General features: G+C 43.8%; 1 protein-coding gene across 1 annotated transcript in view; it reads right to left on the bottom strand.

The window, feature by feature from the left end:
• The window catches only part of rsph1 (radial spoke head component 1), a 36,104-nt gene extending 13,678 nt beyond the window's left edge, over positions 1-22,426 (bottom strand). Inside the window, exons 1-5 of the mRNA XM_059969009.1 lie at positions 21,811-22,426; positions 20,584-20,697; positions 18,808-18,913; positions 13,299-13,389; positions 2,657-2,792 (exon numbers count right to left, since the gene is read on the bottom strand). Of these exons, the coding sequence (XP_059824992.1) occupies positions 2,657-2,792; positions 13,299-13,389; positions 18,808-18,913; positions 20,584-20,697; positions 21,811-21,864 (501 nt within the window). The 5' untranslated portion in view covers positions 21,865-22,426. The remainder of the gene's footprint in view (positions 1-2,656; positions 2,793-13,298; positions 13,390-18,807; positions 18,914-20,583; positions 20,698-21,810) is intronic.
• Between the last annotated feature and the right edge of the window lie 2,763 nt (positions 22,427-25,189).

Here is a 25,189-nt window from a genome sequence, read left to right as displayed (position 1 = left end):
TCCATAATCCGTCTGAGAGGGGAATAATCACCGGTGATCTTTGCAGTCCGGTCTGTGGTTACTGCCCCTCATGGTGCCAGTCTTCTTTCTTGCCGAAACCTGGGTTGTGACCGACTCACTAAATCTACTATGGCATTGAAATCTATTTCACCTCAGAGAGCTTTGGTCCCAGGACTCTGACCAATCACTAGTGCATTGTAATGAGCCTCCGAGGAAGGTTGAACGTCTCTGATTTACTATTATGTTATTTAGAGATACAGCACAGTACCAGGCTCTTTTAGCCCAGTGCCTGATTAGCTGACAAACCCACACATCTTTGGAATGTGGGAGGAAACCCACGTGGTCATGGGGAGGACATACAAACTCCTTACAGACAGCAGAGGGAATTAAATCCAGATCACTGGTGCTGTAATAGCATTATGCTAACCACTACGCTACCATGCCACACTCCCTCTTTTTTAATATGTTTCTTCTGAAGAAAAGCTTCTGCCGATGAATCTACATCAATCTCAGAATAGTAGTAGCTTATTGATGTACGGGGGGGTAAATATATGGTCTCTTTCCAAATCAGTTGGATAAGTAACGAGGTGAGAAAGCACCAAACGTAGGCCTCATGTACGAGGTAGTCAAATAAATAGGATTTAAATATACACAAAAAATTCTGCAGATGCTGAAAATTCAGAGGAACACACACAAAATGTCAGAGGAACTCAGAAGGTCAGGCAGCAACTATGGAGAGGAATAAATACTTGACATTTCAGGCAGAGACCATTCATCAGAACTGGAAAGGAAGGGGTGAAATCCAGAATAAAAAGGTTCAAAGTTCAAAAGTAAATTTAAAGTACATGCATATCAACATTTACAATCCTGAGATTCATTTTTTTGTGGGTATACAGTTCTCAGTAAATCCAATGACCAGAACAGAATCGATGAAAGACCACACTTAACAGGGCAGATAACCAGTGTGCAAAAGACACCAAACTGCAAGTACAGAAGAAAAAATAGAGAAAATACTACCACTAATGATAATCATCATCATCATCATCATAAATAAATAAATGATAAATATTGAGAAAATGAGATGAAGAGTCCTTGAAAGTGAGTCCATTGGTTGTGGGGACAGTTCAGTGTTGGGGTGAGTGAAGTTATCCCCTTTGGTTCAAGACCCTAATGGCTGAGGGGTAATAACTGCTCCTGAACCTGGTGATGTGAGTCCTGAGGCTCCTGTATCAACTTCCTGATGGCAGCAGTGAGAAGAAAGCATGACCTGGGTGATGGAGGTCCATGATGATAGATGCCGCTTTCCTGTGATAACACTCCTTGTAGATGTGTTCAACAGTGGAGGGGGCTTTACCTGTGATGCATTGGGCTATATCCACTATTTTTTGTAGGATTTTCTGTTCAAGGGCATTGGTGTTTGCATACTAGGCTGTGATGCAGTCAGTCAATATATTCTCCACTGTACATCTATAGAAGTTTGTCGAAGTTTTATATGTCATGTCGAATCTTCACGAAACTCCTAAGGAAGTAGAGGCGCTGCTGTGCTTTCTTCGTAATTGCACTTACGTGCTGGGCTCTCTGAAATAACACAGAGGAATTTAAAGTTGCTGACTCTCTTCACCTCTGATCCCTGATGAGGACTGGCTCATGGACCTCTGGTTTCCTCCTCCTGAAGTCAATAATCAGCTCCTTGGTCTTGCTGACATTGAGTAAGATGTTATTGTTATGGCATCACTCAGCCAGAGTTTCAATCTCCCTCCTATATGCTGACTCGTCACCACCTTTGATTTGTCCAATGACAATGATGTCATCAACAAACTTAAATGTGGCATTGTGGCTGTGGTCAGCCACTGCTAAGTGAGTAGAACAGGGGCCTAAGCACACAGTCTTGTGCTGCACCTGTTCTGATGGAGACCATGGAGATATTGTTGCCAATCTGAACTAACCAGGATCTGCAAGTGAGAAAAGTGAGGATTCAATTACACAAGTAGGGGTTGAAGCCAAGTTCTTGAAGCTTATTGTTTAGTTTTAGAGAGTTTGATTGTTGTGCCTGTGCACAACTGCATGTCAATTAAATAAAAAGCAGGCATGCAGAGATGGCTTTAACTGGCGTGTTTGCATTGCAGCGAGAGAGAGAACAATGCTCATGCATAAACCACAGATCAATATGTAGTGTTGGCCTGGGGTCATTGCTCTAAAAGAAATAGATCCAATGCTTGTATTGAATGCTGAGCTGTAGTCGATAAAGAGCATTCTGATGTATGCACCTTTGCTGTCCAGATGACCGAGGGTTGACTGAAGAACCAATTAAATGGTATCTGCTGTTGGCTTGTTGTGCCAGTAGGCAAATTGGAGTGGATCCAAGTTGCCTCTCAGGCAGAAGTTGATATGTTTCGAGGTGAAGGAGTACAAGCTGGCAGCGGATAGGTGAAACCAGCTGAGGGGGAAGATAGGTGGGTGGGATAGGAAGGATTAGGTGAAAAGCTGTAAAGTGATAGGCGGAAGAGGTAAAGGGCTGAAAAAATGATATGATAAGAGAAGAGAGTGGACCATGGAAGGAGAAGGGGCATCAGAGGGAGGTGATGGGCATGCAAAGAGAAGAGAAGTGAAACAAGACAAGACATGGCCAAGGTAAATGGCTAGAGATGGCACTTACATTGTTACTGAGAAAATTGCCCTGGTATCGGTGATTAAGGTGAATGAGCTCTCCAGCCTCTACTTGTTTTCCATGAACCCAGTTTCCCACGTATTTCGATCCTGTAAGGGCATAGACATAGGTCCCCTGTCCGTGCCTGGTGAAGAAAGACCCAATAGGTATGATGAGATGACAGACTAAGAGGACTGACTTAGGGATAGAAAATGTTACAGTTTTTATTCTCATTATCGTTCCATGGGCCACTGAGCATGCTGTCAGATTTCCGTTAGTTTTAAGCATGGCACAGGAAATAACTGGCTCCTTTTGAGACTCAGATACAGATTCAGGTTGATTTATCACATGTACATAAAAACATACAGTGAGATGCATCATTTGCATTAACAATCAACACACATTTGGCATCAATGTAGCATGCTCATAATGCTAAGCAGAACAGCACAGAACATACTAGCAAGAAAGCTGTAACAGCAAAATAAGCCCGGCTCCTCCCTCCCTCCCATCCACACATACACAGTCCTCTAACCCCAGAGGAAGGCTCCAGCCTTCAGTGGACTCATGGGTTCACAGATGGTGGGCTTGACTTCCCCAGGGCTCTGAGGGCTCTGGCCTGCCCTCCAATTCCTCCACAGTCCTGTCCCTAGACTCTAACCTGAGTGCTAAATACCATCTCTGTCCTGAAAACCATCCAGATGAACCCAAGCAAAATTAAAAACTAACTAAATCTGAATAGCAACCTTTGTAAATTGTAAATTCCCAGGTTTAAAGCCAAATCTGTAATCATAAGACATAGGAGCAGAATTAGGCCATTTAGCCCATTGAGTCTGCTCAGGCATTCCATTATGGCGATCTCGGATCCTCTCAGCCCCATACACCTGCCTTCTCGCCATATCCTTTGATGCCGTGAGTGATGAGGAAACGATTAATTTCCGTCTTAAATACTGAATTTGCACAGACTTGGCATTCTGTAGCAGAGTATTTTACAAATTTACTATTCTCTGGCTAAAAAAATTCCTCCATACATCAAGTTGGAGGCTGTGCCCTCTAGTCCTGGATACCCCATCCATAGGAAGCATCCTCTCCACATCCACCCTATCTAGTCCTTTCAATATTCAGTAAGTTTCAATGTGATCCCCCCCCACTCCCACATTCTTCTAAATTCCAATGAGTACAGGCCCAAAGCTGGCAAACACTTCTCATATGTTAACCCCTTCATTCCTGGGATCATCCTTGTGAACCTCCTCTGCACTCTGTCCAATGACAACACATCCTTTTTGAGATACGGGGCCCAAAACTGTTGACAAGACTCCAAGTGCAGCCTGACTAGTGTCTTATAAAGGCTCAGCATTGTCTCCTTGCTTTTATATTCTATTCCTCTTGAAATAAAGGCCAACATTCCATTTGCCTTTTTTTACCACAGATTCAACCAGTAAATTAACCTTTGGGAGTCTTGCACAGGGACTCCCAAGTCTCTCTGCACCTCTGATATTTGAACCTTCTCCCCAGTTAGATACTAGTCTGCACTATTGTTCATTTTACCAAAATGCATTATCATACATTTCCCAACACTGTATTCCACCGAATACGTACACAACGCTGGAAGAACTCAGCAGGTCAGACAGCATCCATGAGAAAAGAGTAGCCAACGTTTTGGGCCAAGACCCTTCATCAGGAATTGGGGGGGGGGGGGAAGAGAGGGCCGAAGCCCAGTAATAGAGATAGGGGAGGAGGTAGGGCCTAGAGGCGCCAGGTGGAAAACCAATCAGAGGAAAGATAAAGGGGGGGGGGGAGGGGATAAGCATGAAAGAACTGTAGAGATAAAGAAGCAGAAAGTTGAAAGGGGAGAGAGGCAGAGAGGGGCCTGAGATAGGGGAAGGGGGAGGGGGAGGGAATTACCGGAAATTGGAGAATTCAATGTTCATACCACCAGGCTGGAGGCAACCCAGACGGTAGATGAGATGTTGCTCCTCCAACCTGGGTTTGGCCTCATCATGGCAGTAGAGGAGGCCATGAATGGACATATCTAGATGGGAATGAGAGGCAGAGTTGAAGTGGGTGGCAACCGGGAGATCCTGTCTATTGTGATGGACAGAGCGTAGGTGCTCGACGAAGCGGTCCCCCAATCTGTGTCGGGTCTCGCCGATGTAGAGGAGACCGCACTGGAAGCACCGGATGCAATAGATAACTCCAGCTGACTCGCAGGTGAAGTGTTGCCTCACCTGGAAGGACTGTCTGTGGCCCGGAATGGTAGTAAGGGGGGAGGTGTGGGGACAGGTGTAGCATTTGCACTTGCAGGGATAAGTGCCAGGTGGAGTTCTGTGGGGAGGGACGTGTGGACCAGGTAGTCTCATAGGGAACGATCCCTGCGAAAAACTGAGAGGGGTAGGGAGGGAAAGATGTGCTTGGTGGTGGAGTCCTGTTGAAGGTGGCGGAAGTTGAGGAAGATAATATGCTGGATCTGGAGGCTGGTGGGGTGGTAGGTGAGGACAAGGGGAACCCTGTCCCTATTGTGGTGACGGGAGGATGGGTTAAGGGCTGAAATGCCGGAAGTGAGGGAGATGCGAGTGAGGACATCTTTGATGATGCCAGAAGGGAAACCATGATCCTGAAAGAAAGAGGACATTTGAGAAGTCCTGGAATGGAAAGCCTCATCCTGGGAGCAGATGTGGCGGAGACAGAGGAACTGGGAATAGGGAATGGCATTTTTGCATTGGGCAGGGTGGGAAGAGGTATAGTCAAGATAGTTATGGGAGACAATGGGTTTGTAGAAGATGTCAGTGGATAGTCTGTCTCCAGAGATGGAGACCAAGAGATCAAGAAAGGGGAGAGAAGTGTCCGAGATGGACCAAGTGAATTTAAGGGCTGGGTGAAAGAGCTCAGCATGGGTGCAGGAAGCAGCACCAATGTAATCGTCAATGTAGCGGAGGAAAAGTTGGGGAGTAGTGCCAGTATAGATTTAGAGCATAGACTGTTCCACATAACCCACAAAGAAACAGGCATAGCTGGGGCCCATGCGAGTGCCCATGGCTACGCCCTTGATCTGGAGAAAGTGGGAAGAACCAAAGGAGAAGTTATTGAGAGTTAGAACAAGCTCCGCCAACCGGAGGAGTGTGGTGGTGCTGGGGAACTGGTGGTGCTACACCTGTCCCCACAGCTCCCCCCTTACCACCATTCTGGGCCCCAGACAGTCCTTCCAGGTGAGGCAACACTTCACCTGCGAGTCAGCTGGAGTCGTCTATTGCATCCGGTGCTTCCAGTGCGGCCTCCTCTACATCGGCGAGATCCAACACAGATTGGGGGACCGCTTCGTCAAGCACCTACGCTCCGTCGGTCACAATAGACAGGATCTCCCGGTTGCCACCCACTTCAACTCTGCCTCTCATTCCCATCTAAATATGTCCATACATGGCTTCCTCTACTGCCATGATGAGACCAAACTCAGGTTGGAGGAGCAACACCTGTTCTGGGTAGCCTCCAGCCTGGTGGGTTGAACATTGAATTCTCCAATTTCCGGTAATTCCCTCCCCCTCCCCCTTCCCCTATCTCAGGCCCCTCTCTGCCTCTCTCCCCTTTCAACTTTCTGCTTCTTTATCTCTACAGTTCTTTCATGCTTATCCCCTCCCCCTCCCCCTTTATATTTCCTCTGATTGGTTTTCCATCTGGCGCCTCTAGGCCCTACCCCCTCCCCTATCTCTATTACTGGGCTTCAGCCCTCTCTTCCCCCCCATTCCTGATGAAGGGTCTCGGCCCGAAACGTTGGCTACTCTTTTCTCATGGATGCTTCCTGACCTACTGAGTTCTTCCAGCGTTGTGTATGTATTCTTTGATCCACAGCATGTGCAGTTGTATTTTTGCATTTTGATTTTTACTGTATACCATCTGCCACTTTTTTGCCCATTTTTCCAATTAGTCTAAGTCTTTCTGCAATCGCATTACTTCCTCAGCACTACCTAACCATAGAACCATAGAACATTACAGCACAGAAACAGGCCTTTTGGCCCTTTTTGGCTGTGCCGGACCATTTTTCTGCCTAGTCCCAGTAACCTGCACTTGGGCCATATCCCTCCAAAATCCTCTCATCCATATACCTGTCCAAGTTTTTCTTAAATGTCAAAAGTGAGCCTGCATTCACCACTTCATCTGGCAGCTCATTCCACACTCTCACCACTCTCTGAGTGAAGAAGACCCCCCCCAATGTTCCCTTTAAACTTTTCCCCCTTCACCCTTAACCCATGTCCTCTGGATATTTTCTCCACTAACCTCAGTGGAAAAAGCCTGCTTGCATTCACTCTATCTATACCCATCATAATTTTATATACCTCTATCAAGTCTCCCCTCATTCTTCTAAATAAAGTCCTAACCTATTCAACCTTTCTCTGTAACTCAGTTTCTCAAGTCCCGGCAACATCCTTGTAAACCTTCTCTGCACTCTTTCAACCTTATTAATATCCTTCCTGTAATTAGGTGACCAAAACTGCACACAATACTCCAAATTTGGTCTCACCAATGTCTTATACAACCTCACCATTACATTCCAACTCTTATACTCAGTACTTTGATTTATAAAGGCCAATGTACCAAAAGCTTTCTTAACGACCCTATCTACTTGTGAAGCCACTTTTAGGGAATTATGGACCTGTACTCCCAGATCCCTCTGTTCTACTGCACTCCTCAGTGTCCTACCATTTACCTTGTATGTTCTACCTTGGTTTGACCTTCCAAAGTGCAATACCTCCCACTTGTCTGCATTAAACTCCATCTGCCATTTTTCAGCCCATTCCTCCAGCTGATCCAAATCTCTCTGCAAGCTTTGAAAACCTTCCTCACTGTCCACTACACCTCCAACCTTTGTATCATCAGCAAATTTTCTGATCCAATTTACCACATTATCATCCAGATCATTGATATAGATGACAAATAAAAATGGACCCAGCACTGATCCCTGTGGCACACCACTAGTCACAGGCCTCCACTCAGAGAAGCAATCCTCCACTACCACTCTCTGGCTTCTTCCACTGAGCCAATGTCTAATCCAATTTACTACCTCACCATGTATACCTAGTGACTGAATCTTCCTAACTAACCTCCCATGCAGGACCTTGTCAAAGGCCTTACTGAAGTCCATGTAGACAACATCCTCTGCCTTCCCTTCATCCACTTTCCTTGTAACCTCCTCGCAAAACTCTATTAGATTGGTTAAACATGACCTACCACGCACAAAGCCATGCTGGCTTTTTCTAATAAGTCCCTGTCTATCCAAATACTTGTAGATCCTATCTCTTCATATTCCTTCCAATAATTTACCTACTACTGGCATCAAATTTACCGGCCTATAATTTCCCAGCTTACTTTTTGAGCCTTTTTAAACAACGGAACTACATGAGCTATCCTCCAATCCTCCGGTACCTGACCCGTGGATATCAACATTTTAAATATTTCTGCCAGGGCCCCTGCAATTTCAACACTAGACTCCTTCAAGGTCCGAGGGAATACCCTGTCAGATCCTGGAGATTTATCTACTCTGATTTGCCTCAAGACAGAAAGCACCTCCTCCTCCTCTTTAATCTATATAAGTTCCATAACCTCCCTACTTGTTTGCCTTGTTTCCATAAACTCCATTCCAGTTTCCTTAGTAAATACAGATGCAAAAAACCCATTTAATATCTCTCCCATTTCTTTTGATTCCATCCATGATCTTCAAGAGGACCAATTTTATCCCTTACTATCCTTTTGCTCTTAACATACCTGTAGAAGCTCTTAGGATTATCCTTCACCCTGACTGCCAAAGCAACCTCATGTCTTCTTCTGGCCCTCCTGATTTCTTTCTTAAGTATTTTTTTTACTCTTTTTATACTCCTCAAGCATCTTGTTTCCTCCCTGTTGCCTATACATGTTATACATCACCTATCTTCATATCATCTGCAAACTTTGCTACAAAGCCATTAATTCCATTATCTAAATCATTGACAAACAATGCGAAAAGTCACAGGCAGCAAACCAGAAATGGCCCCCTTTATTCCCACTTGCTGCCTCCTGCCTGTCAGCCATTCCACTATCCATCAGTGATGATTTGAATAATTATATGGAAATGCATCGTGTAGCTGAATACCTTTGTAAAGGAAATGAAAAGATTTGTGAAGGTTTGGTAATTACTTTCAAATCTTTCTGACCATATATCTGATGTACTGGCTAAGGGAATATTTCTGAACATTATTTATATGAACTTACTGCTGAAGTCTTCTGAAATTAAGACTAAATAAGAAATAAAATCTATGGACTATTAGCTAGTAACTCATGAAATTGAAGGTGATTTGGGGAACAATGGAAGATATTCTGATTAGGTTTCCCATGAACATACAGTTTAACAGTTAAGGATGTAAAGTTGAGGCTTTATAAGACATTGGTCAGATCATATTGGAGTATTGAGAGTAGTTTTGGGCTCTTTATCCAAGAAAAGATGTACCAGCATTGGAGAAGGTCCTGAGGAGTTTCATGAGAATTATCCTGGAAATGAAAGGGTTACTTTTTGCTTTACTTTCTGCTCACTGTGTCGCTTGTCCTTGGGTGCAGAGGGCTTACTGCCTGGTGCATTGTGATCCAAAGTTTTTTCAGAAATGCTTATGGCTGTTTTATTAAGTGTTACAAGAATGGAAAATGAACAATAGAGAGGATCCAGGAGAATAAAGAAAATAAAATAGAAAGCAAATATCATTTGTGATTGTCTCACACTCAGAGCAGATAACAGAATTCTAGTGATAACAATTAACGTATAAAGTAGCCAGATTCAAGTAGTGTAATGCTTGCTACAGAAAACTAACGAGTATTTAGAAAAATACAGAAGCAACGGTACCGTAATTACTAGAAAATTAACTGAACATTACATGTATGGAGGTGATTATATAAAAATACAAGCAAACATAAAAAAAGTTAAGTACTTTAAGAATACAAGGAAAATAACATTTCTACACCCAATGCTAGGGAAACGTAACACATAAGCCCATAAGCCATAAAATTTAGTAGCAAAATTAGGCCATTTGGCTCATCGAGTCTGCTCTGCCATTTCATCATGGCTGATTCAATTTTCTTCTCAGTCCCAATCTCCAGCCTTCTCCCCGTATCTCTTCATGCCCTAACCATTCAAGGATCTATCATCCTCTGCCTTAAATATACAGAAAGACTTGACCTCCATAGCTGCCTGTGGCAAAGAATTTCACAGATTCACCATTCTCTGGCTAAAGAAATTCCTCCTCATCTCTGTTCTAAAAGATGTATCTCAGCCTCTGATCTAAGACTCTCCCACCACTGGAACTATCCCTTCCACATCCACTCTATCAAGACCTTTCACCATTCGATAGGTTTCAATGAGGTCACCTCTCATTCCTCTGAATTCTCGTGAATACAGGCCCAGAGGCACCAAACGCTCTTCATATGATAAGCTGTTCAATCCTGGAATAATTTCTGTGAATGTCCTTTGAACTCTCACCAATTTCAGCACATTCTTTCGAGATAAGGGGCTCAAATCTGCTCACAATACTCCAAGTGAGACCTTACCAGTGCTTTATAAATCCTCAACGTTATATCTTTGCTTTTATATTCCAGTCCTCTTGAAATGAAAGCTAACATCACATTTGCCTTCCTCACCACAGACTCAACCTGCAAATTAAACCTTCAGGGAATCCTGTACAATGACTCCCAATTGCCTTTGCACCATAGCTTTTTTGTATTTTTGCTCTATTTCGAAAATAAGTCAACCCTTCCATTTCTTCTACCAAAGTGCATGACCATATACTTACTGACACTGTATTTCATCTGCTATTTCTTTGCCCATTCTCTAATCTAAGTCCTTCTGTAGCCTCTCCACATCCTTAAAGCTACCTGCTCCTCTACCTACCTTCATATTGTCTGCAAATTTTGCAACAAAGCCATCAATTCAATCATCCAAATCATTGACGTATAACGTTAAAACAATCAGTCCCAATCAGGTCTCTGTGGAACATCACTAGTTACCAGCAGCCAACCAGAAATTCCCATTCTTTGCCTCCTGTCCAGTAGCCACTGCTTTATCCATGCAAGAATCTTTCCTGTAATTCCATGAGCTCATAAATGGTCAAGTAGCCTCATGTGTAGCACCTTCTCAAAGGCCTACTGAAAATCCAAATATACAACATCAACCAATTTCTCCTTTGTCTATCCTGCTTGCTATGTCTTCAAAGAACTCCAACAGGTTTGTGAGGCAAGATTTTTCCTTGAGGAAACCATGCTGACTATGGCCTATTTTATCATGTGCCTCCAAGTACCCAGAGATCTCATCCTTAATAATTGATTCCAACATCTTCCAAACCACCGAGGTTAGATTGACTGGTCTATAGTTTCCTTTCTTCTGCCTCTCTCCTTTCTTGAAAAGTGGAATAACATTCGTAATTTTGCAGTCTTCCAGAAACATTTCAGAATCTAGTAATTCTTCAAAGATGATAATTAATGCTTCCACAATCTCTTCAGTCACCTCTTTCAGAACTCTGGGGTGTACACCATCTGGCCCAGGTGACTTAACTACCTTCAGACCTTTCAGTTTCCCAAGAACCTGGTCTCTGTTAATGCTAACTTCAGACATTTCATGATGCCTGACATCTGGAACTTCTACCATACTGCTGGTGTTTTCCACAGTGAAGACTGATGCAAAATACTTATTCAGTTCATCCACCATTTCTACCTCTCCAGCATTGTTTTCCAACAGTGTGATAGCCACTATCACCTCTCTTTTACACTTTACATCTCTGAAGTATCTTTTGATATCCTCCTTAATATTATTGGCCAGCTTATTTTTGTATTCTATTTTTACCTTCTTAATAACTATTTTAGTTGCCTTCTGTTGGTTTTTAAAAACTTGTTAATCCTCTAACTTCCCATAATTTTTTCCTATATTATATGCCCACTCTTTAGCTTTTATGTTGGCTTTTACTTCTCTTGTTATCCATTGTTGTGTTATCTTTCCTTTAGAGTACTTCTTTCTCTTTGGGATCTATATATCTTGTGCCTTCCAAATTGCTTCCAGAAATTCCAGCCATTTGCCGCTCTACTGACATCCCTGCCAGTGTTCTTTTCCAGTTAATTCTAGCCAACTCCTCTCACATGCCTCTAATTCTCTTTACTCCACTGTAATACTGATACATCTGACTTCAGCGTTCTCCTTCTGAAATTTCAGGGCGAATTTGATTATATTATGATCACATGACCCTAAGGGTTCTTTTACCTTAAGCTCTCTAATCAACTCAGGTTCATTGCACAATCGAGAATTGCTGATCCTCTGGTGGGCTCAGCCATGAGCTGCTCTAAAAAGTCATCTCTTAGGCACTCTAGAAATTCCCCCTCCTGGAATCCAGCACCAACTTGATTTTCACAATCTACCTGCATATTGAAGTGCCTCTTGACAATTGTAACATTACCGTTTTGGCATGCATTTTCTATCTCCTGCTGTAATCTGTACTCCAATTGACAATTGAATGCAAACTGTTAAAAGAATCTCATTCATATTCCACATAAGAAGTGGGAAAGAAAACAGAGCATAAGTATGCAGTTGAAAGGATGTGACTGATGGTCACAGCTATTCAGCATATTTACACACAACATAGATAATCAGTTTAAAAGCTACAAATCTACAGTATGTGAGTAGTATGGCATTGTAAACACAGTTAATGGAAACATTAAAGTAGGGAGATACTAATAGATTCAGGAGAGGTGGCAATGGTGGGTTACTGACACCTTAAAACCAGTTGCTTCAGGCAGATAGGACTCATCAGTTGTGGTTGGCAGCTCACCTAGGAGAAGGAAAACGCTGATCTCAGACCTATGCTGCCTTGCAGCTACACCGTCTCGTGGGGAAGGCTTCGGGAGTAAACCTCGAGGGAAAAGTCTGGAGCTGGAGTCCCCAAGACAGTCCAACACTGAGTCAATGCTGACTGGCAACTCCTATGATGCTGCTGCTACCAAACTATATCAGTCTCTGCCGTTCCTTTGGGTTTCTTTAGATGCATGGAGTGAGTGAGCTCGCTACACGGGCAACAGCTTGCTCTCTATATTGTATTGCACAGGCTTGCATCTCTAGACAGCTAGGATGCAATATCCATGGTCAACTCTGACCAACAGAGGCCCTCACCAATAGATCCAGTGATTTAGAATACATGTAGAAAGTGGATTCAGGCAGGGACATATGAAGTCATCTTTATTTGAGCAGGTGAGAAAACCACCTCAGATGAGCCAATTGTAGGACTATTGTAACCCTATCAATACATGATATTCTGCCTATCCCAGAACTCAATGAAACTTCAGAAAAGTTCAAATTTAATTATCATTCACTCATACATGAATACAGCCACATGAAACAGTGTTCCACCGGGGTTAAGATGCAAAAGACAGTAGTAACAGTCATAAATAGCACAAGGCACATACAAGATAGTAGTAAACATATTGTACAGTCATGCAAAAATAAAATAGCCCAAGTCCCTGAGGACATGCCTGTAAATTGATGGTGCATGGGTGTTGCCGGCAAGAACAAGCAGTTCTCAGCTGTGAGAGAATGTGAAAAGCTCAGAGTTTAACATTCTCCCTGAATCGTCCTGTGGCATTTTCTAGTACGACTTTGGCTTACCTTTGGTGAGCAAGCCATTCTCCACTGTATGTATCACCATTTGGATAGTAGTAAGTTCCGTCTCCATGCCTCTGATCATTTGCCCAATTCCCTGTATCATCACAGATAGAAAAGTGTCATAAGATCACAAGTGAGAAATTGAGCTCTTTGCTGTATGTTACGTATTAAAGGCTCCTTTCATCAAAAGGGGGAAGACTATACCTGCATCAAATATTCCAGGTGTGTCTCCAGGAGCTGGTATAATTGCAATCAGAACTGTACCCTTCGCATTAATACTATCATAAAGGTGGTACAGGAGCCTGAAGACACATTCTCAATGATTCAGAAACAGTTTCTTCCCCTCTGCCATCAGATTTCTGAATGGACAGTGAACCCATGGACACTACCTCATTATAGTTTTTTTGTTACACTATTTTTGTAATTAATAGATTAATTTACTTATCGCATGTACATTGAGACATATTGTGAAATGCGTCATTTGGATTCATAACCAACACAGCCCAAGGTTGCGCTGGGGGTAGCCTGCGAGTGTTGCCACACATTCCAGCACCAACAACGTCTAGCAGGACTAACATCAGTGTTAATAAACCAGATTCTGAATCACTCTTTCCTACAAATCCTCCAACAATTAGCTTAGATAATAGTTGGTTGTATCTGCATGTTAACTTTCAGTGTTTTGTGTACAAGGGCACCAAGATCCCTCTGAACACCAACACCTTTCAATCATTCACCATTTGGAAAAATGATCTGCTTTGCCATTAAGGTAACCCTTCAACATTCACTCATGTTTTTCTGCAATGTCCTAACCCACTTACTTCGAGCCAAACCAGTCAGGAACAGGCCCTTCAGCCCAACTGGTTTATACTGACCAAGATTCCCACCTAAGCTAGTCCCTTTTCCTGTGTTTCAAAGTTCAAAAGTTCAAAGTAAATTTATTATCAAAATACATATATGTCACCATAAACAGCCTTCAGATTCATTTTCTTGTAGGTATTCAAAATAAAACAGTTTACTGTATAATCAATGAAAAACTACACACACAGATGTTTTTATTTCTTCATTTACGGGATGTGGGTGTCGCCAGCTAAGCTAGCGCTTGATGCCCATGCCTAGTGGCCCTTGAGAAGGTGGTGATGAGCTGTCTTCTTGAACCGCTGCAGTCCCTGAGGTGTAGGTACACCCACAGTGCTGTTAGGGAGGGAATTCCATGATTTTCACCCAGTGACAATGAAGGAACAGTGATATGTTTCCAAGTCAGCTTGGTGAGTGACTTGGGGGATTTCCAAGTGGTGAGGTTCTCAGGTATTTGCTGTTCTTGTCATTCTAGATGGTAGTGGTCGTGGGTCTGGAAGGTGCTGCATTAGGAACTTTGGTGTGTTGTTACAGTGCATCTTATAGATAGTACTCACTGCTGCAACTGTTTGTTGATGGTGGAGGGATTGGATGCATGTGGAAGGGGGAACAATCAAATGGACTGCCTTGTACTGGATGGTGTCAAGCTTCTTGAGTGTTGATGGAGCTGCACTCATCCAGGCGAGTGGCGAGTATTCCATTACACTCCTGACCTGAGCCTTGTTGATGGTGGACAGGCTTTGGGGAGTCAGGAGGTGAGTTACACACCGCAGGATTCCTAGCCTTTGACCTGCTCTGGTAGCCATGGTAGACCAGTTTGGTTTCCTGTCAATGGTAACCCGCGTGATGTTGATAGCAGGGGATTCAGTGATGGTGACGCCACTGAATGTCAAGGGACGACGGTTAGAGCCTCTCTTGGTGGAGATGGTTATTGCCTGGCACTTGCATGGTTCGAATGTTACTTGTCAGCCCAAGCCTGGATATTGTCCAGGTCCTGCTGCATTTGGGTATGAACTGCTTCACTATCTGAGGAGTCAAGAATGGTGCAGAACATTGTGCAGTCATCTGCGAACATCCCCATTTCTGACCTTATGATGGAAGGAAGGTCATTGATGAAGCAGCTGAAGATGGCTGGTCCTAGGACACTCCCCTGAGGAACTCCTGTAATGATGTCTTGAGGATGAGATAATTGATCCATATCCCTCTGTAACTTTTATCCATTACCTACCCAAGTCTTTTAAACATTGTTATTATGCCTGCCCCAAAAACTTCCTCTGGCAGCTCATTTCGTAAATGGACCGATCTCTGTGTGAAACTGCTGCACTTAGTTTCCTCTTTAAAGCCTCCCCTCTCACCCTAAACCTTGAATCTCCAATGCTGGATAAAGACTGGATGTGCATTCATCCTATCTGTGCCATCACCTTCAATGAATTATAGATCTGTATTCCCAGATCTCCTTGTTCTACTGCACTCCTTAGTGCCCTACAGTTTATTGCGTAAGACCTACCCTGGTTGGTCCTATCGAAGTGTAAATCCTCACACCTGTCTGCATTAAATTCCATCTGCCATTTTCAGCCCATTTTCCAGTTGTCCACTACACTCTATTTTGGTGTCATCTGCAAATTTGCTGATCCAGTTAGTCACATTATCATCCAGACCGTTGATATAGATGGCAAACAACAACAACAACAACAACCCTCTACTACCACTCTCTGGCTCCCCCCACAAAGCCAATATCTAATCCTATTTAATACCCCATCTTGAATGCTGAGTAACTGAACCTTTGAGATCAACCTCCAATGTGGAGCCTTGTAAATGCCTTGCTAAAGTCCATGTAGACAAAATCTGCTGCCTTGCCTTCTTCACCTTTCCTTGTAACTTCCTCAAAAAACTCTATAAGATTGGTTCGACATGATCTACCTTGCATGAAGCCATGCTGACTATCCTTAAAGTGAAGGTTGATAAATTCTTGGTTAGTCAGGACGTTAAAGGTTATGGGTTGAAAACAGAGTCTATAGAAATGAGGCAAAGTGGCATCAACTTCATGGACCCTATACAGGTTACAGAGGAGGAGGTGTTTGCTGTCCTGAGGCAAATTAGGGTGGATTACTCCAATTTGCCACATTATCATCCAGATCATTGATATAGATGACAAATAAAAATAGACCCATTACTGATCCCTGTGGCACACCACTTGTCACAGGCCTTCACTCAGAGTGGCAATCCTCCACTACCACTCTCTGGCTTCTTCCATTGAGCCAATGTCGAATCCAATTCACTCTCCATGTATACCTAGCGACTGAATCTTCCTAACTAACCTCCCATGCGGGACCTTGTCAAAGGCCTTACTGAAATCCATGTATACAACATCCACTGCCTTCCCTTCATCCACTTTCCTGGTAACTTCCTCGAAAAACTCTAATAGATTGGTTAAACATGACCTACCATGCACAAAGCCATGCTGACTTTTTCTAATAAGTCCCTGTCTATCCAAATACTTGTAGATCCTATCTCTTAGTATTCCTTCCAATAAATTACTGAATACTGATGTCAAACTTACCGGCCTATAATTTCCCGGCTTACTTTTTGAGCCTTTTTTAAACAACAGAACTACATGATCTATCCTCCAATCCTCTGGCACCTGACCCGTGGATATTGACATTTTAAATATTTCTGCCAGGGCCCCTGCAATTTCAACACTAGTCTCCTTCAAGGTCCGAGGGAATACCCTGTCAGGTCCTGGGGATTTATCTACTCTGATTTGCCTCAAGACAGCAAGCACCTCCTCCTCCCTCCTCATTCTTCTAAACTCCAGCGAGTACAGACCCAGATTCATCAAACTGTCCTAATGCATTAACCCTTTAACTCCTGGAATAATTCTTGTGAACCTCCTCTGGACCTTTTCCAATGCCAGCACATCTTTTCTTAGATAAGGGGCAAAAAGCTGGTCAGAATACTGCAAGTACTGTCTGACCAATGCCTTATATAGCATCAGCATTACATTATTTTATAGTTTAGTCCTCTCAAAATGAATGCTAACATCACATTTGCCTTCCTCACCACAGACTCAACCTGCAAGGTAACCTTTAGGTAAAACTGCATAAGGACACCAAGTTCCTTTTCACCTCTGATTTTTGTATTTCCCCCCCCACTTATAAAATTGTCAATGCCTTTAATCATTTCACCAATGTGCATGACCATATACTTCCGTACATTATATTCCATCTGCCAATTCTTTGCCCATTCTTCCAATCTATCCCAGTCTTTCTGCAGACTCCCTGATTACTCAACACTCTCTGGCTCTCCACCTAACTTTGTATCATCTGCAAACTTAGACACAAGGATCAATTCTGTCATCCAAATCATTGACAAAGGGTATAACCATGAAAAGAACTGGTGTCAACACTGACCCCTGTGGCATAATACTAGTCACCAGCAGCCAATCAGAATAGGACCCCATTATTTCCACCATTTACCTCCTGTCAAGCAGCCAATTTTCAATCCTTGCTAGTATCTTATCTGTAATACCATGGATTCTTATCTTATTTAGCAGCCTCATATGTGGTACCTTGTCAAAGGCCTTCTGAAAACCCAAGTAAACAATATCAACTGACTCTCCTTTGTCCATTCTGCCGATGATTTCCTCAAAGAATTGCAACAGATTTGCCACGCAATATTTCCATTTAAAGAAACCATGCTGACTTTGACCTACTCTATCATGGGGCTCCAAGTACGCTGAAAGCTCATCCTTAATAATGGATTCCAACCTCTTCCCAACCACTGAAGTCAGCCTTAATGCCTTGCAAATTCCTTTCTTCTGGCTTTACGGCATATATCACACTTTAAGGTTGCTCTTGATAGTGTTAACACACCGGATCACTCTTTCTCAATGTTGTACAATAACTCTGCTCCTCACCACTTCATTTTGTTGAAACAAAAATGTAATTATCTGAATTGAATGGTTGAGGTCTAAATCTTGATTCTTGCTTCATGTCGGAACACAGCTGGTGTCACCCTCACACTTTGGACTTCACTTACGGGGCTCAGTTTGGGCTAGTGAAGCACCATACCGTTTATTACCTTATACTGCTCTGATAATTAACACAGAACATAGACCAGTACAGCACAGGAACAGGCCCTTCGGCCCACAGTGATGTGCTGAACCAATTAAATTAGTAATCAAATGGCTAATAAACTAATCCTTTCTGCCTACACCAGATGCCCATATCCTTCCATTTTCTTCACATTCATGTGCCTATCTAAATGCTTCCTAAAAGTCCCTAATGTATCTGCCTCTACCACCACCCCAGGCACCCACCATCTCTGTGTAAAAGACTTGCCCCTCTCATCTCCTTTGAAATTACCCCTCACCTTAAATGAATGCCCTCTAGTATTAGATATTTCAACTTTGGGAAAAATATATCGTCTGTCTCCTCTATCAATGCATTTCACAGTCTTATAAACCTCTATCATTTCTCTCTTTAGTCTCCCCTGTTCCAGAGAAAACAAGCAAACCTCTCAATACAACACATGCCCTCTAATCCAGGCAGCATAATGGTAAACCTCTTCTGCGCTCACTCCAACGCCTTGAAATCCTTCCTACTGTAAAATACACACAGTTTGTTGCTTGCTGTATAATACAACAATGAAACATCACCTTCATACTTAGACCCATCCGGATAGTAGAAGATTCCCTGTCCATGCTTTTTGTTTTGCAAGTATTCTCCCAGATAACGGGCTCCGTTCTTAAATCTGTATGTTCCCTGCAACATAAATCAAAGTCTTTGAAATAGGACTGACATTTACAGCTGGTGCCAAGAGCCTGATTGTGAGTGAGAGGGTAATCACCTCATGCTTCGTGACTGATAGGACAGCTACCACAGGTCAGTGTTATACTGTAGACATGGGATTAACTCCAAATCTGGATGTGTTGCGTGGTCTGGTTTGGGTGGGGATGATGTTTACTTTATTTTTATTTAGAGACACAGCGTGGAACAGGCCTCCTGGCCCATTGAGCTGCACTGCCCAGCAAATCATCTATTTAACCCTAGCCTAACCACTGGGTGGCGGGGTGGAGATGTGTCTCTATCAAATGAGGTGTAAAACACTCCTTCCCTCGGTGAGCTTGAAGGTCACCCTTGGGGAAGGTGTGGCCACCTGCTTAGCCCCCCACCCCACCTTTGATCAGGGTCATGTGAAGCCATGGGAGCAGGGGTGGATGTTCATGTGAGTAGCAGGTACATATCACAAGTCCTGGTTATGTGACCACTGATGCTAGGCAAGCAATCTCTGAAGAGTATTGATAATAGCTGAGGTCACCCATCCAGAAGAAGGTAATGGCAAACCACTTCTGTAGAAAAATTTGCCAAGAACAATCACGGTTAAAGAGCATGATCACCTACGTCAGACAGCATGGCACATAATGATGGTGCTGTATTACAAGACAATTTACAATGACCAATTAACCAATCAGTAGGACATGGAGGAAACCCATGCACTCAGTGAAAGGACATACAAATTTCTTACAGACAGCTCCAGAATTGAATTCTGAACTCTAACATCCTGAGCTGCAATAGCGTCACACTCCTGTGGTGACCCTGCAGAAATTGTGTCGGATAGGATGTGGACTGGATGAAGTTGTAGAGAAAAGGGTGGGATGTGGGATTTGGATGGGATGAAACTATGCGGGAAAGGCTGGAAAGAATCATGTTTGAGTGAGCTTGGATGTACATAGGTGGAATGGGGCTGAGTGAGTTGGAAGTTAGGTACAGGCCTGATGTGAGAGCTGAGCACAAACTGGAGTAAATTCTGCCCACAATGAATAAAAGAGAACATGTTGCAAACACTCAGCAGAGTTTGTTGAGAGCGAAACAGGATTAATGTTTAAGATCAATGAATTTTTAATCGGTATTTTGTATATGATCAGAATCATCACAAAGTCTACTCTTCATACACAGAACAATGATAACGCAGAGTACTAAAAGGAATAATCCTAGTGCTGTGCTCAGGTTCAAAGTACATTTATTAACGAAGTACATACATGATTCATTTTTTGTGGGCATTCACAGTAAATACAAAGAAACACAATAGAATTGATGAAAACCTCACACAACCAGATAGACAAATAACCAATGTACAAAAGACAACAAACTGTGCAAATACAAAAATCCAAAATAAAAATAATACTCAATAAATATTGAAAATATGAGATGAAGGGTCATCAAAAGTGAGTTGATAGGTCGTGGGAACAGTTCAGTGATGGGGTGAGTGAAGTTGAGAAGCCACACTGCCCAGCTACCCACCTATTTCACCCTGGTTCAATCACAGGACAATCTACAATGACCAATGAACCCACCAACCAGGTGCTGTGTGCTTTGGTGCTGAGTCTAAGTGCCTATCAGTGTGAACAGTAGCCATTTAGTGAAGTTCTTACCATGCCATGTCTTTTGCCATGCTCATAGGATCCTTCATAGGTGTCCCCATTGGGCAGCACCGCTTTCCCTTGCCCATGCCTCTCGTTATCTGCATTCCGCTCGCCTTCATATTCCTGGCATAAGAACCATTGGCACAAGCAGGTTAGAAAATCTGACTCTGAGAAATGCTGCTCTGCGTAGGAGGAAGGCTGTGAAAAGGACTGTCAAGAAACATGGACACCAGAGATTCTACAGATGGTGGAAAGCCAGAGCAACAGGCACAGAATGCTGGAGGAACGCAGCACCTAAGAAAGGGAATAAACAGTTGACATTTCGGGGTGAGATCCATTAGTACTGGAAAGGAAGGGGGCAGAAGCCAGAATGAGAAGGTGGTGGGGGAGGGGACGGAACTATTTCAGAATCCAAATCAGGTTTATTATCACTGATACAAGAGATTCTGCAGATTCTGGAAATCTTGAGCAACACACACAAAATGTTGGAGGAACTCAGCAGGTCAGGCAGCATCTATGGCAGTGAATAAACAGTCTGTTTTGGGCTGAGACCCTTCATCAGGACAGGAAGGGAAGGAGGAAGAAGCCAGAATAGTCAAATCCTGGTTTAACAGCGTCAGAGGCAGAAGGGAGATCTGTGAGAAGTTGATCGGTGAGACGAGTTGAAGGGAAAGGTGAGTGGGTGGGGGAAAGGGGATGAAGTAAAAAGGGGGTTCCTTCCTCTGGTTCACCTCCCTCCCTTTCTTCTATGCCCCACTGTCTTCTCCTAATAGATTTCTCCTTCAGCCCTTTATCTCTTTCACCTATAACCTCTCATCCCCATCCCCCACCCATCCACCTAGCATCTGTCAGCTTGCACTTTGTCCCCTCCCACACCATCTTCACATTCTAGCTCCTGCTCCCTTCCTTTCCAGTTCCTTCTTCTCTAGCCCTTTATCTCTTTCACCAATCGACTTCCTGGCTCTTTATTTCTCTCCCAGTTACTCCTATCATCTATTTACTCTTCCCCTCCCTCACCTTCTTACTCTGACTTCTCCTCATCCTTTCCAGTCCTGACGAAGGGTCTCACCCTGAAACATCGACTGTTCACTCCACAGATGGTGCCTGGCCTGCTGAGTTCCTCCAGCATTTTGTGTGTGTGTGTTGTTTGGGATAATGGACCCTTCAGTCTGAGACCCTTCCTTGGCCTACTCCTATGGATTAATCAATCAGGAATTAAGCAACGAGTAAACTCACCCCTAGATAAGGCCCCTGTTCTTCTTCCAGATCCTCAGATTCAGTCAGTGACATTATGCTGCTGGCTCAGGTTTCCCGCTACACACTCTCACCTGTTCGGACCACAGATGTCCCGGTATCTGTGCTCTCACTTTTTCCTGTCTCACCCTCTCTGAGACCTCCTGTCTTCCTCTAGCCCTCTAACACCACAATATGCTAATGTTATTTATTATTCTTCTATCACTCTTTCCCGAACAATCTCCCTTTATTTCAGTGTCTTTAACTACCCAAATCAATCATTTAGTCTTCCCTGTTGCCTCTAGTCCTCTATCACTCCCCATTCCTTCTTTTATCCGTCTTTCTCACTCCTTTTCTCTCTCAATGTCTCAATCTTTCTCTTCAATCACACCATAACACTGATTTTACCCTCTATCTCCCGCTGTGACTCTCTCTATAAACTGCTACTTTTTCTCTATCCGGCCTTCTCGTCTCTTGCTTTTCCCCCCTCTCTATCTCAACCTGTCTGTCCAGCTCCTTCCCTTTCCTCTGCCACTCTCCCTCCCTGTCCCCCTGCCCTTTCTCTGTCTCTCTTTCCCTTTCTCTCTCTCTCTCTCTCGCTCTCTCTTTCCCTTTCTCTCTCTCTCTCCCACTCTCCCTCCCTGTCCCCCTGCCCTTTCTCTGTCTCTCTTTCCCTTTCTCTCTCTCTCTCTCTCTCGCTCTCTCTTTCCCTTTCTCTCTCTCTCTCCCACTCTCCCTCCCTGTCCCCCTGCCCTTTCTCTGTCTCTCTTTCCCTTTCTCTCTCTCTCTCTCTCTGTCTCTCTTTCCCTTTCTCTCTCTCTCTCTCTCTGTCTCTCTTTCCCTTTCTCTCTCTCTCTCTCTGTCTCTCTTTCCCTTTCTCTCTCTCTCTCCCACTCTCCCTCCCTGTCCCCCTGCCCTCTCTCTCTCTCTCTCTCTCTCTTTCTCTCTCTCTCTCTCTCTCTCTCTCTCTCTTTCCCTTTCTCTCTCTCTCTCGCTCTCTCTCTCTCTCTCACTCTCTCTCCCACTCTCCCTCCCTGTCCCCCTGCCCTTTCTCTCTCTCTTCCCCTCCCCTCTCTATCAACGCGACCGTTGTTCTGTGTATCGGAACCATGGCAACGCATAGACCACACCCCTCCCCGCGCCGGCCGCGGCGTCCTTACGTCATCCCTGGCGATATCAATCAATAGTGAGGGCGGGGCCGGAACCCATTCACATGGATGTCGCCCAACGGGGCTGTTGGTCCGTGTGAATAGGGGTACAGGTTTGTTGGGGTATGTTCCAGGTAGGAGCACGGACGGGGGTATTTGGATTGGGATTGGCATTGCATGTGGTTGGGGGTGACATACACTCAGTGGCCACTTTACCTCCTGTACCTGACATGGTCTTCTGCTGTTTTAATACCTGTACATCCGTTTCAAGGTTCAATGTGTTGTGCGTTCAGAGATGCTCTTCTGCACACCACTGTTGTAACGTGTGGTTACTTGAGTTACTGTCACCTTGAACCAGTCTGGCCATCCTCCTCTGACCTCTCTCATTAACAAGGCATTTTCACCCACAGAACTGCTGCTCACTGGATGTTTTTTGTTTGTTTCTCACACCATTCTCTGTAAAAACGCCAGAGACTGTTGTGTGTGAAAATCCCAAGAGATCAGCAGTTTCTGAGATACTCAAATCACCCCATCTGACACCAGCAATCATTCCACATTAAAGTCACTTACATCACATTTCTTCCCCATTCTGATGTTTGGTCTCAACAGCAACTGAACCTCTTGACCGTGTCCACATGCTTTAATGCATTGAGATGCTACCACATGATTTTTCTGATTAGATATTTTCATAAACAAGAGGGTATACAGGGGTACCTAATAAAGTGGCCACTGAGTGTAGATGGCTTGTGTGCATTCCTGCGGTCTGGGCGTTGCTCCAGAAACATTGAATGTCTGTCTCTATATCTCATGTCGACAGCTCAATCAGCTGGAAAAAACCATGTCTCATTTGGGAATTCAGGAAAGGAATTTGCTAAGGAAAGAGCAAATGCCATCTCCATGAAGTGTGTAAAGTTACCATACCATAACTAGAGAGAAGGTTCTGTAGATAAGAGACATCTGAAGTGCATTGTAACCCAGCTCGGGACTGGGGAAGGGAGTGGCACCACCCACCACATTCGTCAGTTCTAGTTCCAGCCATTGAGAGATCCTTAGAAACACACACAAAATGCTGGAGGAACTCAGCAGGTCAGGCAGCGTCTGTAGAGAGGAATAAACATCTAACATTCAACTTCAGTTTATTGTTTTTAAACTAGATCACACATAAGACAAAGGAGCAGAAGTAGGCCATTCGGCCCATCGAGTCTGCTCCACCACACCACCATGAGCTAAACTATTCTCCCGTCTAGTTCCAATTTCCGGCTTTTTCCCCATATCCCTTGATACCCTGACTAATCAGATACATATCAATCCTCCTTAAACACCCTCAATGATCGGGCCTCCACAGCTGTATGTGGCAACAAATTCCATAAATCCACGACACTCTGGCTAAAAAAATTTCTCCTCATCTCTGTTTTAAATGGGTACCCTCTAATTCTAAGACTGTGGCCTCTTGTCCTGGACTCACCCACCAAGGGAAACGGCCTTTCCACATCTGCTCTGTCCAATCCTTTCAACATTCAAAATGTTTCTAAGAGATCCCCTCTCATTCTTCTATACTCTGACGAATACAATCCAAGAGCTGACAAATGCTCCTCATGTGTTTGTCCCTGTATTCCAGGAATGATCCTCGTGAATCTTCTGTGAACTCTCTCCAACAGCAGTACATCCCTTCTAAGATAGGGGCCCCAAAACTGCACACAGTATTCCAAATGAGGTCTCACCAGTGCCCCATAGAGCCTCATCCACACCTCCTTACTCTTATACACTGTTCCTCTTAGCCAACATAGCATTCGCTTTCCTTACTGCCAATCCAACCTGGTGGTTAACCTTTAGGGTATCCTGCATGAGAACCCCCAAGTCCCTTTGCACTTCCGATTTTTGAATTTTCTTCCCATCTAAATAATAATCTGCCTGATTATTTCTTTTTCAAAATGTACAACCGTACCTTTCTCAACATTGTATCTCATCTGCTATTTCTTTGCCCACCCTCCTAAACTGACCAAGTCTCTCTGCAACCTTTCCGTTTCTTCAACACTTCCTGCTCCTCCAACTATCTTGGTGTCATCTGCAACCTTAGCCACAAAACCATTTAATCCATAATCTAAATTATCGATATACAGTGTAGAAAGAAGTGGCCCCAACACCAACCCCTGCGGAATACCACTAGTAACCGGCAACCAACCAGAATAGAATCCCAGTATTCCCACTCTTTGCTTTCTGCCTATCAGCCAATG

This window comes from Hypanus sabinus, chromosome 4 (assembly GCF_030144855.1).
Source record: "Hypanus sabinus isolate sHypSab1 chromosome 4, sHypSab1.hap1, whole genome shotgun sequence".
Classification (NCBI taxonomy): domain Eukaryota; kingdom Metazoa; phylum Chordata; class Chondrichthyes; order Myliobatiformes; family Dasyatidae; genus Hypanus; species Hypanus sabinus.
This window is presented reverse-complemented; position numbering and strand designations above follow the sequence as displayed.